This window comes from Polypterus senegalus, chromosome 11 (assembly GCF_016835505.1).
Source record: "Polypterus senegalus isolate Bchr_013 chromosome 11, ASM1683550v1, whole genome shotgun sequence".
NCBI lineage: Eukaryota > Metazoa > Chordata > Cladistia > Polypteriformes > Polypteridae > Polypterus > Polypterus senegalus.
This window is the reverse complement of record NC_053164.1, coordinates 25,581,998-25,598,673: the sequence shown is the minus strand read 5'-3', so window position 1 is coordinate 25,598,673 and position 16,676 is coordinate 25,581,998. Positions and strand designations below refer to the sequence as shown.

General features: G+C 37.5%; 1 protein-coding gene across 10 annotated transcripts in view; it reads right to left on the bottom strand.

The window, feature by feature from the left end:
• Positions 1–16,676, bottom strand: part of LOC120538749 (ryanodine receptor 1-like) — a 364,839-nt gene that overhangs the window by 11,877 nt on the left and 336,286 nt on the right. For all 10 annotated transcript variants that reach the window (XM_039768185.1, XM_039768186.1, XM_039768187.1 and 7 more), the window contains 5 exons: positions 13,095–13,241; positions 10,880–11,014; positions 10,533–10,689; positions 2,310–2,374; positions 618–718 (listed from right to left, as the gene is read on the bottom strand). In XM_039768185.1, the coding sequence (XP_039624119.1) occupies positions 618–718; positions 2,310–2,374; positions 10,533–10,689; positions 10,880–11,014; positions 13,095–13,241 (605 nt within the window). The remainder of the gene's footprint in view (positions 1–617; positions 719–2,309; positions 2,375–10,532; positions 10,690–10,879; positions 11,015–13,094; positions 13,242–16,676) is intronic.

Sequence of the window (16,676 nt, the reverse complement as noted above, 5' to 3'; positions counted from 1 at the left end):
TAGGAAATGAAAGACATACCACTGTTATCTTTTTTGTTGAAAGGAGAGTAAATTATTATGCAGGCTGAGAGGGGTTCCCAAACTTTTTCATATATTTTAGGTGTCCTGCACAGTGACTTTCTGCCTTGTTCTCAAAAATACTGCAGGATAATTAAAACTAACACATACTGACAATGTGTGGTTCTTATGTAATTTACTAATAATATATTTAATGTATTGTGTTGTACTCATTGTTTCTTGTTAGTATTTTACTACTGTCCATAGTGTGAGACTTTCAAGCAAGAATCTTATAGTACTGGTACATATGGCAGAAAATTTGAACTTAATCTAAAGGGTAGTTGGTCCTGTGTCATGACACTAAACTAAATTTTATTTCTTATTTTCTTATTATACTTAATTAATTCCAAAGGAAATTACTTGGTTTTTCGCATGCCCCTTGGGCTCATCTACAAATTCTTAAGATAAATGCAATGTTTAAACACTAAATTGACTTTGGGAATTTTGAGATTATATAAACTCTCCCCATGACAATTAATTTATCTCAGAACACTGGGAAATCTCAAATTAAGTTTTTCAAAAACAAGCACAATTTAACACAGTTCTCTGTAAATCCTTACATGTAATTTGCCAGGTTATGCTCTTCCAGTGTGTGCGTCTCAAATCCATGCGGCGTTGTGTCAAAGTAGTCACTGCCAATTCCACAGATGAAACATTTTGTCTGTTGATTTGAAGAGGAAAATAAAACAGAAGTGAGCAATCATGAGGACATGCAGTAAGTGCACTTGCAACAACCTAAATGTAAAGACCACATTTTCTCAGTTCCTTTATGCTGATATACAGGATACAAGCAAAAGAAATGAGTTGACATGGTGCACTAAAATAAATGCAGGTGGCAAATGTGTGCACAGTAAAAATGCATGTAGCAACAAATGCAAACAGCTAATGGGTTCTTCATTTTATCACATACAGTTGCTGTGGAAAAGAGTGTAGAAATTTAACTTAGTGGACACTTACAAAAATGACTAAAGAATTTCTCCTATATGTTTCAAAGTAGTTCACTTTGTGATGACATGTCCAATACTTTCAATGAATTTGTGGGTCTAAGTTGATGCTTCTCTTGCTTCCTGAAACACTGCATTGGATTAAGTGGGTTTAACAATACTGTATACGTACATTTAGAGAGAGCAATTTGAAACACAGAGAGCGGTCAGGTAAAAAGTGGTGTCTTGACTCATGTTTGTCAGTGACAGAGAAAACAGCTGTTCATTCTTCAACTGAAGCTAGAGGACAGAACACCTGCTATTAAATCCATTTTAGTAGCAGAGCATCAACATGCATTGTGATAGAGAAAGTGGTGTACCTGTGTGCACAATTTTTCATTAATGTGTTTGTTATTTTAAAATAATCAGTTTGAAAAGTACGTATAAATACAGTATACAAGTATCTTTCAGATTTGCACATAATTTTAATTATAACCAATTGACACAAGAATTCAGCATACTCACTTAAAATTCCCCTTCTCATGTAATTTCCAGATAAAACACAGATGATGGTCCCATCATCAAAAAATGTCAGCTGTTTGGTAGCAATTTGTTTAAAAATATGCAGTTGTCTGTTAACACTGTAACACTAAATTACCATACCATCACAGTAAGATGACTATGCAGCACCTATGACTCACCAGAGTCCACAAGGTGAGCTATGAGTGACCATAATCTGTGTACAGTTGTGGTGTGCTACCAAATTTACAGCCTTATTGTTTTATTACATTGGTTTTGAATATTGGCTGGTTCTAATACATTTCCTGCTATCTGTGTAACATAATCATATTTCCTATACAACAAACCTCAACAAATTTACAGCTCTTTACATGTACCAATGAATGTATTTAAGCCCAAAAATGACAAGAAAAAAATAATTTTATACTACAGGCTTCCTGTTGCATTCTTCCTGGATGTGTAATACCTTATAAATATTAAAATTAAATAAATATTAAATCAGTGTAACGCTAAAGGTGACCTGCACCTAATCACAATATATTACAAAACACCTAACTTTATAATTTCTTCCATTTTATATTGGTAAAAGTCTGTCCACTATTTAATGGAACTTCCATCTTTCCTCAGCTATGCAATGGCCATTTTGACAAGCTATGAAGGCAAAGTAGGACCATACAAAAACATCTAATGTAGTGTTTTAATGAGATATCAAGTGTAACACTAAGTAATATAATGATTTTATACATACTGTGTTTTTAATTTAGTCTTAAGTTGTAACTTTGGTTGGCATACTTTTGACTGTTGACATACCTCCATGTCTTCCTTGACTTGTTCTTGCTGATCTCTTAATTCTCCAAAGGCATCAATGATCAAACCTGAAAAGTGAAGAGGTAGTGTCAGCATATTTATTATGTTGCTACAGACTAGCTCTTGCTTTTTCAAGTATTTGAGGAAAAGTACTAAAAAAAACTAATAAAGAAGTGATAATATGTTAATACAAGTTATTATTATTTTTCTTTAGGTTTATTACATTTTGTTCCTACCACTACATTTCCATCTTCACTTAAAGTTTTGTGTTGTAAACTGAGGTCTGCGGCTGATCGACACCTTTTTAAATAAACAATAACAACAACATTTATTTATATAGCACATTTTCATACAAACAGTAGCTCAAAGTGCTTTACATATTAAAGAATAGAAAAATGAAAGACACAATTATAAAACAAAATAACTCAACATTAATTAACATCGAATAAGAGTAAGGTTCAATGGCCAGGGGGGAACAGAAAAACAAAAAAACTCCAGACGGCTGGAGAAAAAATAAAATCTGTAGGGATTCCAGACCATGAGACCGCCCAGTCCCCTCTGGGCATTCTACCTAACATAAATGAAACAGTCCTCTTTGGATTTAGGGTTCTCACGGAAGGGCTTGATGATGATGATGGTCACGTAGACTTCTGCCTTTTAATCCGTCCATCATTGTTGGAGCATCATGAAGCTTTGAGTAGGTGGTGGTGGCGCAGGCTTAGAGAGGTTAGCGTTAGGTTGTGCCACACACACACATAATCGCTGCACTTGTGTCTTGGTAGGAGGGGCATGGCGAGAGCAGTTCCTGCAAGTGTAGAATCGTCCGTGGCCCTAATTGGTGCCAGGAGCTTCTAATCAACACAGTTGTGCCACGTCCCCATTTTAAAATGGGAAGCATAAGCGTAAGGAGGAAAAAAAAAAGAAAAAAGAATTGAGAAAAGAAAAGTAAAGGAGGTTACAGACAGAAGAAGGCTGGAAGTGGAAGGAGTAGGTGCGAGAGTGAGTGAGCTGAGGAGACCAGGCTCCAGCGTGAGAATGCAGGCAGCTGAGAAGTGAGCCCTGAAGAAGAGTGTGTGGCCGACACTCGGGGTGGGTGAGCAGATGGAAGGAGTCGATTCAGCTGAGTTGTTCCAAGGAGTGGGAGTGACTGGGAGTTTGCGCGGTTCGCCATGGAAGACTGGGAAGGCAGTGGGGGTTGAGGAGGCTTGAGAGGAGACCCCAGCATAAGCACCCTGGCCGCTGGGGACCTAAGTCTTGGTCCGGCGACAGAACCTGTCTGTAGCCATGGGATGGCAGGCAACCAGAATCTAGGAAGGTCAGTTGCGTTTGCTGTTAGGGTGACTCCTCTGCATTAAGGCCCACACAGGATAAGCAGGGGAACCACCTGTGTTAAAAGAAGAAGGAACTGGGCTTTAAAAAAAGGACTGTTCCTGCCAGTTATTTTTAATTTTGATTTTAAAGGATTTATTTGTCAGGATTATTTTAATCTCCACCTTTTCACCTGTTTTTATAGATTATTTATTTATTAAACTCTGAATTTTGTAGCACTGCACTTTCTTTTTGAACACTTGTTTTTGTTTCATTGTTTTTAATAAAAGTACTGAACACTTTTGCACCTTCCCTTGCTTCATGTGGTGCCTTAATTTGTACAGCTCATCCCGGTCATGACTATCAATGGTGTTGGGTTCAAAAGGCTTCCAAAGGAGAAGAAGGAGAATGGAGCCGGACCAGCACCGTCACATTTTGACAACACAATTGTCTTTTATGCATGCCCTCATATTATTAAACCAGAAGCTGTATAGAATTGATCCTTAAGCATAGTGTTTCACTTTGTACAAATTCAGCCCCTCCACCTCATAGAATTTAACAATAATAAATCTTTGCGTTTATATAGCGCTTCTCTCAAAGCGCTCAGCAATTGCAGGTTAAGGGCCTTGCTCAAGGACCCAACAGAGCAGAGTCCCTTTTGGCATTTACTGGATTCGAACTGGAAGATCCCTAGCCTCAGAGCCACCACTCTGCCTAAATTTAAAACTGATTTCTGCCCATATTGTGGACCAAGAAAAATAAGCCTATCACTCAACCAAACTAAGGGAACACTTTCATATCTTACATGATCATTTACTGTTTCTTGGCTGTGTGTGCTCACATATAAGAGATAATTCACTTGTACACATAATAGGAGGCAACCCTTGTAGCTGCACTTCACACACCCAGATAAATCTACAGGAGAACAAAACAGAACAAAAATGTAGCTTTTGTTTTACAAAATAAACACTGGGGGATACATTAAAGGAGGACTATCTGATGGGATGCCTAGTTTACTTACCTTCCTCTCCTCAATAGTCCCATCATAAAGTACTTCTTATCTTCTATCTCTTTTTCTCTCCCCCTCTCTCATCCTCCCTCTATCACACCTTCTTCTGCTTTCCCACTGGTTTAGTGATCAGCTGTTTCAGTCTCAGCTCTGCACTCAACTGTCCCCTGGCAAAGAAGAGGCTGACTGCCTTGCACGTCCATTACCGCCTAAACTCAAGAAACAGATTTGAGATCTGGGGCAACTGTCTATTTGGTCCAGAAGTACAAGGCTACAACGGCTATAGTAGCTGTTTGTGCCCTCACACCTCTGTGTCTTACATTGTAATTAAAAACAACAAAAACAGCCTGCATTATCCAAGGCAGGTAACTTTGCCCACAGTCCTGGACCGCCACAGTGGTTGTAGGTTTTAACTCCAAATAGTTTTTTGATTAGAACACCATCATCACTAATAATGTATGTAATATTTAACTACAGTCATATGAAAAAGTTTGGGAACCCCTCTCAGCCTGCATAATAATTTACTCTACTTTCAACAAAAAAGATAACAGTGGTATGTCTTTCATTTCCTAGGAACATCTGAGTATTGGGGTGTTTTCCGAACAAAGAGTTTTAGTGAAGCAGTATTTAGTTGTATGAAATTAAATCAAATGTGAAAAACTGGCAGTGCAAAAACTTGGGTAACCATGTAATTTTGCTGATTTGAATGCATGTGACTGCTCAATGCTGATTACTTGCAACACCAAATTGGTTGGATTAGCTTGTTAAGCCTTGAACTTCATAGACAGGTGTGTCCAATCATGAGTGGTAAAAGGTATTTAGGGTGGTCAATTGCAAGTTGTGCTTCCCTTTGACTCTCCTCTGAAGAGTGACAGCATGGGATCCTCAAAGCAACTCTCAAAAGATCTGAAAACAAAGATTGTTCAGTCTCACGGTTTAGGGAAAGGCTACAAAAAGCCATCTCAGGGGTTTAAACTGTCAGTTTCAACTGTAAGGAATGTAATCAGGAAATGGAAGGCCACAGGCACAGTTGCTGTTAAACCCAGCAGGTCTGGCAGGCCAAGAAAAATACAGGAGCGGCAGATGCGCAGGATTGTGAGAATGGTTACAGACAACCCACAGATCACCTCCAAAGACCTGCAAGAACATCTTGCTGCAGATGGTGTATCTGTACATCATTCTACAATTCAGCGCAATTTGCACAAAGAACATCTGTATGGCAGGGTGATGAGAAAGAAGCCCTTTCTGCACTCACGCCACAAACAGAGTCACTTGTTGTATGAAAATGCTCATTTAGACAAGCCAGATTCATTTTGGAACAAAGTTCTTTGGACTGATGAGGCAAAAATTGAGTTATTTGGTCATAACAAAAAGCGCTTTGCATAGCGGAAGAAGAACACACATTCCAAAAACAACACCTGCTACCTACTGTCAAATTTGGTGGAGGTTCCATCATGCTGTGGGGCTGTGTGGCTAGTTCAGGGACTGGGGCCCTTGTTAAAGTTGAGGGTTAGATGAATTCAACCCAATATCACCAAATTCTTCAGGATAATGTTCAAGCATCAGTCACAAAGTTGAAGTTACGCAGGGGTTGGATATTCCACCAAGACAATGACCCAAAACACAGTTTGAAATCTACAAAAGCATTCATGCAGAGGGAGAAGTACAATGTTCTGGAATGGCCATCACAGTCCCCTGACTTGAATATCATCGAAAATCTATGGAATGATTTGAAGCAGGCTGTCCATGCTCGGCAGCCATCAAATTGAACTGAACTGGAGAGATTTTGTATGGAAGAATAGTCAAAAATACCTCCATCCAGAATTCAGACACTCATCAAAGGCTATAGGCGGCGTCTGGAGGCTGTTATATTTGCAAAAGGAAGCTCAACTAAGTATTGATGTCATATCTGTGTTGGGGTGCCCAAATTTATGCACCTGTCTAATTTTGTTATGATGCATATTGCATATTTTCTGTTCATCCAATAAACTTAATGTCACTGCTGAAATCCTACTGTTTCCATAAGGCATGTCATATATTAAAAGGAAGTTGCTACTTTGAAAGCTCAGCCAATGATAAGCAAAAATCCAAACAATTAAGAGGGGTTCCCAAACTTTTTCATATGACTGTATATTGCTTGTTAGTGCTTTCCTTTATACAAAACAATTTCCATATGTTTTGTACTCCAGAACAGATTTGCATTTCCCTATCCTACCTTTTTTCTCTCATTTTTTTTCTAAACAGTTTATTAACAGATGCCTCATGATGCACATTTACCATTTTAAATGGGACAAACTTAACTGGAGAGCTGGTTGTTTCTTTCTTATTTGAATTTCGCTATTAACTGTGATTGGTAAAAAAACAGGAAACAATTAAACCTAAATACAGCTGCTTAAAGCTAAAATAGGCAATTATGGGTTCTAAATCACAAGCAAGTTCACTAAAGTTAAGCCCTAAAAACATATTGCTTTAGCAGTAAATAAATGGTTTCAAATTAAGAAATTGGCTGGGTTAAAAACCTGCAGCCACTTCAGCCCTCCAGAACTATAAGTGAGGATCCTTCCTCTACAATGTAATTAAAGTTTGTCTTGGTGGAATAAAACTACAAACAAGCCACATTATCTACTGAACTACGCCTGGCTTCTAATTAAGAAAAATGACTGGAATGAAGATCCTTGATGTAAGGGAGAGCAAGTTACTTTCTGGGACCGTATTTCATACAAGTGGCTAAGACATGTTGCCAGGTTTGTAGTTCCCTCCTCAGACTCACAGTCTTTCAATCTACAAGGAGAGGGTCAGGCATTTCTGCCACTTGGTGGATTTGCTGCCCCAGTATCCTGGGAGGACAGAATATGCCCTTCCCTCTGGGCTACTTCTTCCTCCCTTCCACCACCACTTCAAAAACTTTCTCTCTCAATCTGTTTCCTCTAGGCTTGTGCCCCCAGCTCCTGCCTTGGAATGGCTAGTAGAAAATATAAAGGGGTATACCAGGATTTACAGGACCACTCCTGCTGCCAGTTCAGCTCTCTCTTGCCTGAAGGCTGACTGTAGAACTTATCCCTACACAGAGGTATTCTGGAGATCACCTTGCTCCTTTTAGCCTTTTATTAGCTAGGCATCACCTCTCGAAATGTATGCTACTACAGTACTTCATTAATGTGCATTATATCCTGGCTGTTGGGTTGACCTTTCCATGCAACAGAAATAACTGATAGGGCAGTATTTTAACTTGTGAGTGGCAGAGATTACTTAAAGATAAATGACAGAGCACAGTCTAAAACAATAGTGGGAGTTAAATGCATGGGGTGTGCATGAATCAGCATTATAACAAAATAGGAAAAAACCTAAATCACAAAAATAAATAAAACTAAAAGAACTGAAAACAGAATTAGAATTTTTTATTAACTGTTTATGAATGTATTTTTCTTTTGCTAGAATCCTCAGCTTTACTTATATGCAAAGTCAATATTCATTAGCACAACATGTCTTTAAATAAGATTGTTGTCATGCCACTTTGTGCCATGTGGAATCACAATGTGCTCACCAGAAGACAACAACTATGACAGTATTTAGAATTGTGGAAATAAAAGAAGCTGAGAAAAATGTAAAAACAGTAAAGAAGTAATTAAAAAGGATAACAAATCATTACACATTATGCTTAAAGTTATCCTCCAGGCAAATACCTCAGATTTATCCATCCATCCATTATCCAACCCGCTGAATCCAAACACAGGTCTGCTGGAGCCAATCCCAGCCAACACAGGGCATAAGGCAGGAACTAATCCCGGGCAGGGTACCAACCCATTGCAGGACACACACAAACACACAAAGCAAACTAGGGCCAATTTAGAATCGCCAATCCACCTAACCTGCATGTCTTTGGACTGTGAGAGGAAACTGGAGCGCCTGGAGGAAACCCACGCAGACATGGGGAGAACATGCAAACTCCACGCAGGGAGAACCCGGGAAGTGAACCCGGGTCTCCTAACTGCGAGGCAGCAGCGCTACCACTGCGCCACCGTGCCACCCCCTCAGATTTATAGCTTGCTTAAAATCAAATTTTCATACCTTATGTGATCTGTTATTGCCATAGACATATCTGCCACTTTGTGGTGGTGTTCACTTACAAGGACACTACATGAATTAAATTTATTAATCAAGGGGTAGAATAGTACATTAGCACAGCTGTAAGCACTACTGTGCTGCTAGGCACCTGGGTTAATTTTCTGCATGATATTGACTGCATATTCCCTAGATTCCCATGAGATTTCTCTGAGGTCTTCAGCATGAACTGGAGTGTTTAATGACAATCAGAGTACATGATGAAAACACAGAGTAGCAATGCTGTCATGCAGTGATCATCAGGTCTTACAGTTTCTCAGATTGTGCAGTTTGAATTTATGCTTAAGATTCTGTGTTGGCATATATTCTGAGAATTCTGCATACAAGTTCTGTCAAATGCATTCATGGTACAAGTATTACTGATATATATATAGAGACAAAAAGTACAAAGGAACTGCAAAGTAAATCTTATGCAACAGTAGTATGATGGCTGAGAGAACACTAGCTTGAAATTCTGTCTATGCGTGATGCCTTGGTTAATTGCATCTGGCATACACCTTCTTGAACCCGGGAAAACTGACAGTCATACATCAAAATGGACAACAGTAAATGAGGACACAAAAGAACAAGAGCTGGTGTAAAAAGTGCTTCATGCTTTTATGTAAAAAATCTGTGTCCATATCAAATAAAGTGTGGTGCTTCTATCCAATAAATACAGGTAAATAAATAATCCACAATAAAAACAGTATTCAGTGATGAAGTTTAAATCAGTAATAAATCAATTGTCAGAATTGCCTTTTTAATTCTGTCCAGTGCTTTCTCTAGCGCCCAGCTTGCCACACTCAACCATGTCAGGTATGGTCAACAATGACAAGACCTTGGTGAAATTCGGTCCACTCAACCCCCATCCCAACCACCCTCACTCCACATCAACTCAAAACATGCTGAACCCAGAGATATATATATATATATATATATATATATATATATATATATATATATATATATATATATATATATATATATATATATATATCTGCAGTGGGCTGGCGTCCTGCCGGGTTTGTTTCCTGCCTTGCCCTGTGTTGGCTGGGATTGGCTCTAGCAGACCCCTGTGACCCTGTAGTTAGGATATAGTGGGTTGGATAATGGATATATATATATATATATATATATATATATATATATATATATATAGATATATATATATATATATATATATATATATATATATAGATATATAGATATAGATATATATATATATATATATATATGTGTGTGTGTGTGTGTGTGTGTCTGTGATACAGTACCAGGCAAATAATACAATGTGATTCTGATTAAAAGCAAGATGTTAGAGAGGTTCTTTTGTTTGACTTTTAACTTATAAATAAGAAAAGCATTAAATAGATAGAACTTTATTTGCCCCGGTGCATTTGCCATTCCATTGTAAATAATAATAATAATAATACATTTTATTTGTGAAGCACCTTTAAATAAGAAAAAGGTTTAAGGTTTCGTAAATGTTATAAAGCATTTAAAACAGACAGTTTAAGCACATTCTCAGCCTTGATTCTTTTTATGCTCTTTTAATAATGTTTCATACCATATATGACTATTGCTAGTCTTTGGGTTTTGATTTCTTGTTCATGTCTATAATCTCTACTTCTGTATATATTTTAAAAACAATTTCCACGAGATGTTCTTTCTTTAAGCTTTCTCGTGATCACAAAACATAACTGATGACTGGCATATCACAAGAGGGCAAAAGCAATAAATTCACCTCAGTGAAAACAATTTGCCATGTATTCAGTCTTATTTCATCAGTGTCTGACAGCCTTCCTTCTCACCTTGGATGATGGCCAATAGGATAACAATGACAAAGAAGAAGAAGGTGATGTCGAAGACAACTCTATACAGCTCATATTCATCTCCAGCAGGATCTTCAATCTCATCCCCTATACCTCCACCAGCCCTTACACCCACATACATGTGGAAAAGGTAACACTGGAAAAGAAAATGACAATAGCCGTCAATGGGCAGAAAGTAGTAGCATCAAGGCATCAAGTTTGATAGCCTATCAAATTCTTCATTCAGTCCACATTGCAGACAATGTAAAAAAATTAACAAGCACTTCCACATCTCTTCCATTGCAAATTGACAAATTTCAATGTTTATTCAGAAGATTCACTCTTACCGTCATCATGTCATCACACTTCATATCTGGCTCATCCTCATCCTCACTTTTGTTGTAGAATTTGCGAAAGAAATTGAAGGCAACCACCGTATACAGATAGACAACCACTGCCAGCAGGCCCACAGTCATCATCAGCTGAGAGAAAAGTCAAAGGAAGAGATGAGCAAATGGAAAGGAGTAGGCTAACTTAGTGTAGTATTTGACATAGCTAATGAATCTAACTGAAAAAGTTAGAAGGAATTATAAGAACTGGTAGTGAAAGCACATCAAAAACACATTTAATATAACAGTATGGATGGGATTGGCTCCAGGAGACCCCCCATGACCCTGTAGTTAGGATATAGCAGGTTGGATAATGAATGGATGGATGGATAGGTCTATTATAATTATGGTGTAAGATCACGACATCCACGTTTTTTTGGAAATTTTGGCTTGCTTAGATATAAACCTCTCTCCTAGAGTATTATCAAATAATACAACAGAGCAGATGGAGGTGCATATCTTCTCTGCTCAGCGTGGAAATGGGATGTTACATAGTAAATGGCAAATAGAGTCAGGACGCAGATTATTCAGTTTAATCCAAGTTCTTTAACATTGTTCAGGTTTGGTTGGCTTAGACTGCTGGATGCATGCCTTAACTGCTGACAGACAGGCAACTCTGATATCTTACCAAATTTTCCACTCTAGTTTACAATGAAAGAAAAAAAACACCAAGTACTTCCCATATTCCTGCCCTGTATAAAACTCACATGATCTAAATTTAATTTAGACTAAAGCTGTGTCCAGTATGAATATACAGTAAATGATTCAGTCAGTGAAACTGCATTTAATGAGCTTGTGATAAGGTCAGGGAAAACATCACCAAGGCAAGATTTATAGGAAAAAATGCCATAAAACAGGCAAAAAGTTTCATTATGAGATTAATGTATGAAAATGTAATCTTTTTATTTGAAAGAAACGGAAATCATCTTCACCTAGGAAGGAAAATTTAATCAAGAGAGTTTGTAATTGTGCCTGAAATGGAAACTTATTAAAGGGTTATGAATGTATGGTCTGCAGTGAGGGTGAGCATTCAAGGGCTGGTGCTCAGACATGAGACTGTGGACTCTGAGGATGAACCCCATCTTAAACCTAGAAGTGTCAGAAAAGGTGATGTCTTTAATTAAAAACATTACATATGAGTCTCTGAAGGTCCTGTGATGGCACTGCCCACACATATAATATTAAAATATAAATATACTTAACAACCAGGCTATCAAAGATCTTCGTTAGCGAAGTGCTGCCTAGGTCTGAGAATAAAGGTTTCATTCTATTTTGGGGAATGAACACTAAATGGTGGTATGGGCAAAGCCAGTATTAGTTATACAGTACTACATGTTAATACATTTGATTTATTATTTTACAAGAACAAGACAGACACTGCTTTAATGTGAAAAAATTAAACATTAAATTTCAAACACTTTCATGTTATGCTCAAGTAATATTGTTTTAGATCTGATGTTTACTTGTCCTGTGGTGGGTTGGCACCCTGCCTAGGCTTGATTCCTGCCTTGTGCCCTGTGTTGGCTGGGATTGGCTCCAGCAGACCCCCGTGACCCTGTATTCGGATTCAGCGGGTTAGAAAATGGATGGATGGATGGATGTTTACTTAAATATGAAAATGGAGTGTCATAATCAATTACTTTAACTTCATTTTTAATACATTCTTATAATTTTAATTTTCTTGCTTTTATAAGGCCCACATCCCACAATTCTTTACAACCTTCTACAACATAATCCCACCAATTTCTGAACTGCTAGCTACCCAGCTCTGTAAGTGGGGAGTTTTGGACAAATATTGAATTACTTCTTTTGCATTTAATTAAATATTACAAATAAAAATGCAGATGTGGTCAGGTAAAAAATGTTTTAAAATCAAACTATGCTTTACCCATTCTTGAAACTCTCTAATATTATTACACATCATGTTTTCCAAATGATTTCCAAGGAAACAAAGGGTATTTTAATACTTAACTAACTATCAAGGGAATCACCAACAGTTGGAAGGAAAGTGTGCTTGTGATCAAAACAGAAACAATGCAGAAATTATTTTTGGCGATTGAGACTCTTCCACCCCTCAATGTTTCCACTCTCATGCACCTCAAATCTTTTTTTGTCTCATTATCAACACCTCTCTCAATGCTTATTGTATGGCCTTATCTGTATACTTTTATACCTGTTTTCCATTGTGTGTTACAGAAGACAGAATGGTACGCAGAGTCTTGACTCCCATGGCAATGTCCAGCAGATGTGAAGCAAAGAAAAAATTATTGTAGTGGCCAAGCAATGACATTACCATGTACCAGGCAAGGTACAGGAAAGACTGGTGAGAGAAACACAGAAAAAGGAGGAAAATAGATTATTAATGAAGAAGAAGACAAAATTCTCTGCATTTGGAATGGAATGCAAAAAGTTAACCAAGGGCTAACAAGCCAAAATGACCAATGCCTGTAAAACACTAACTGAGAAGAATGTATTAGCAAACAAATTGTGTTAAGATCTAAGATTAAGATAGTAAATACAAAAAACTGTCAATTAATAGAACTGCACTCCTGTCCTGTACAATGAAAGTCTTTAAAATATAATAATATAGATGTGAGCATCTTGGAAATACAGCAGTAAATCAAATGTTATGGTTCACCAGAGTGACTGCAGTAGCATACAAGCTCTTTATATGCCCTGTGATTCTTGATCTAAGTCAATGTGCACGATTTTGGGTTGGTAGTAATTGAAATAAGTATATACCCAGGTGAGAATTGTCCATTAGTTTATTGTCTGCTTGTGACCCAAGACTTACGTAGGCCTATATTGTCTGAACTGCAGTTTATGTTTTGAGTCAGCAGATGTACTGCCAATCCAGACAGTTATGTAAGGTGAGGATTGTTTCAATGAACGGTCTATAAAACTGAAAAAGCACTTATTATAAGAGGTTAAATCAATTAAGATGACAGAGAAAAACATACGCTGTCGATCTTTTTATAAAAAAAAAATTATGTTTTAATCGCAGCTCTGAATGTGAGTAATAGCTGTGCCAGTATATTTAAATAACTGGACCCTTCTTAAACAGACACAATTTATAACCAGGGAAATGAGGCAGCTCCCTAAAATTTACAATCCACATTACTGAAAGCACAAAAAATGGCTAGCTGACCCACTTTCATTTTATAATTATACCTCATCACCATCTGTGATCAGGCCAAATAAGGCAGTGTTCTCGAAATCTTTTACAGATTTGAGGACAAAACACACCCTATGGTCCTTTTGGACCCTATGCTCCTTTTTCGGTATCTGATATCTATTTCCTAAAGATCCAGAGGTATGTGGCCTGGTTCAAATTCATATTGAGGATTCTGGTGGGGAGAAAGTCTAGATTTTTGTGTTAAATTTTGAACTAAAATCTAAGAATAGAATCTTGGCATAAGTATACGAAAAGTATAAATGTTACATAATGTTAGTGGACAGATCCTACTGTGTGTCCTGGTGTGGAGAGATGTCAAAGGTGCACCAGACAAGCATTGGCCTGACCCAAGGATCAGTGTGGGGCACATTTTTCTTTTCCCTATACACCTACTCAGTAGGTCCAATCATTCGGTCTCATGGTTTAATGTATCAGTGCTATCCTGATGACCTAGTTATAATAATAAATTTTATTTATATAGTGCCTTTCCCATGTTATACATGTCATTCTCTCCAGACGACCACATGGATACAGCTAGAGTATCTGCTTGACTCACTAAAATTGCAAAACTAAATGAAGGAATATCATCTCCAGGTCAACCTGGCAAAATGGACCTTTATGTTATCCCAGCTTATCCATTTATTCGGCACCACATCTCTGTTTAGCTTGGCTCACTATCACTAATAACCACTAAGTCAGTATGCGACCTTGGGGTGGTGATTGATGACCAGCTGTCTTTGTATCTCAGAATATTCAGTACAACTCTTGGTCCCAGCTTTGGTCTTGTCATGTCTGGACTACTTCAGCTCTCTGCTGGCAGGAACACTGGCATGTGTCAGTATGCCACTGCAGACGACTGAAAATGCAGCATCGTGTCTGAGGTTCAACCAGCTGAGGCAGGTACCCGTTAATCCTCACATCAAATCACTGTACTGGCCTCCTGTAGATACACATGATAAGTTCAGATCCTTGATGCTTGCCTACAGAGTAATCAGTGTGTCTGCACCTGTACTGTATATATTGAGACATTTCAGAGTTTCTATCCATTTTCTCAAAAATGTATGTCTTTGGTTGAATGACATCTAGTGATGCCAACTCAACACAGTATCAAATCTTGGTCTAGACTGTTTTCATGTGTTTACGAAGCATTTGAAGACTCTTTTGTTTGGTGAATTTCAAACTAATTGATATTAGCTGTTACGTTTTGTAATTATTAAATTGTAATAAGTTTGTATTTTGCTCTGAGCTCTTCACTTTTGATGATCAATTTTGTAGCCTTATCTTATAGTGAGAAGTTAAGCAAAATGACACCTTTGATTGGCTAACTACACAGACTACAATATACAAGCTTTCGAGGCAACTCAGGGAAGGGGCCTGACTTATTATGGCCTGTGTGACTGCACTCTTTACCTACAGCTTCTTTGACTGTGGCATAGTATTTATAAAATTAAAATAAATTTGGTCCTACACTTTTTGGTTAGTCCTGGAGGGGGTGGTTTACTGTGATCCTTTAAGGACAATTCATCAGAGGTAAAGATAAGAGTTCAAAGGTTGCTTGTCAAACAGCACAACAACTGAGTTCTTTTCATGACTTGTCATTCTTAAAGTCTTTCCTTCTCTACAGAATATCTGTGCTTTCTAGCAATTTTGATTCTTGCTGTATGTTACACAGTTTCTTTTTGTGCTCTCATGTACAAAACTGTAGTTATTTCTCAATTTCTATGCATCAACATTAACCCTTATACAGTGCTGCATATAAACTACCAATGAAAGCTAGCACATCCAAATACAGTATGTGAGTTGCACCAACAGACCAATAAACCAACTGCAACAGCCAATCTTAGAAAGTAATGTTAATGCTAAATTCACATCTAATTTCAATTGAATATTGGTTTCTTGTAATTACTTAGAATATGGTATAGTCTTTTATCCCCGTGAGTCAGCATGGAATAGAACTTTCTTTGCTATATCCGTAAAACTGAGTGTTAGTTAAAGCAGTTAGGAAATAGCCTTTTTGCTAGAATGGGCTGTTAGATAAGTTTGCAAATAGCAGATTGGCACACACTTTTCTGACCATTTTGATATGAACATTTGAAAATACAACTATATGACCAAGCATACAGAAACATGAAACAAAGCCTTAAACAAAACTTTCTTTAAACAAAAACTCTTCTATTCTTTAATATCAAGTTTTTCTATATTTTTTTCATTCTTTTTTCATTCTTTTCTATTCTCTTTTGCTTTTTGTGTGAATTGTTTTGCTTTGAAACTTTACTAAAATGTTTAAAACAAAGTTATTTGGTCTGCGGAATTATTTGAAAACATGTCACACTAGTGGCAGAACTGTCCTATGAAGCAAAGTAAATGCTGCAGAACTTTGGTGATTTGGGATGAAATCAGTTACACCAATCCTTAATTCAGGTTTGGCTTTTCAGTTTAATTTCAACTTATCAACTCCAGTAGCGCTTAGGAAAAGTGGACCCAATAACAGAGGTGTTCCAATGCCAAATGACAAAGTTATCAGGCTCAAAACAGTACAGAATGAGTACAGCTAAGGAAAAAGCATGCTCTTCATTGAGA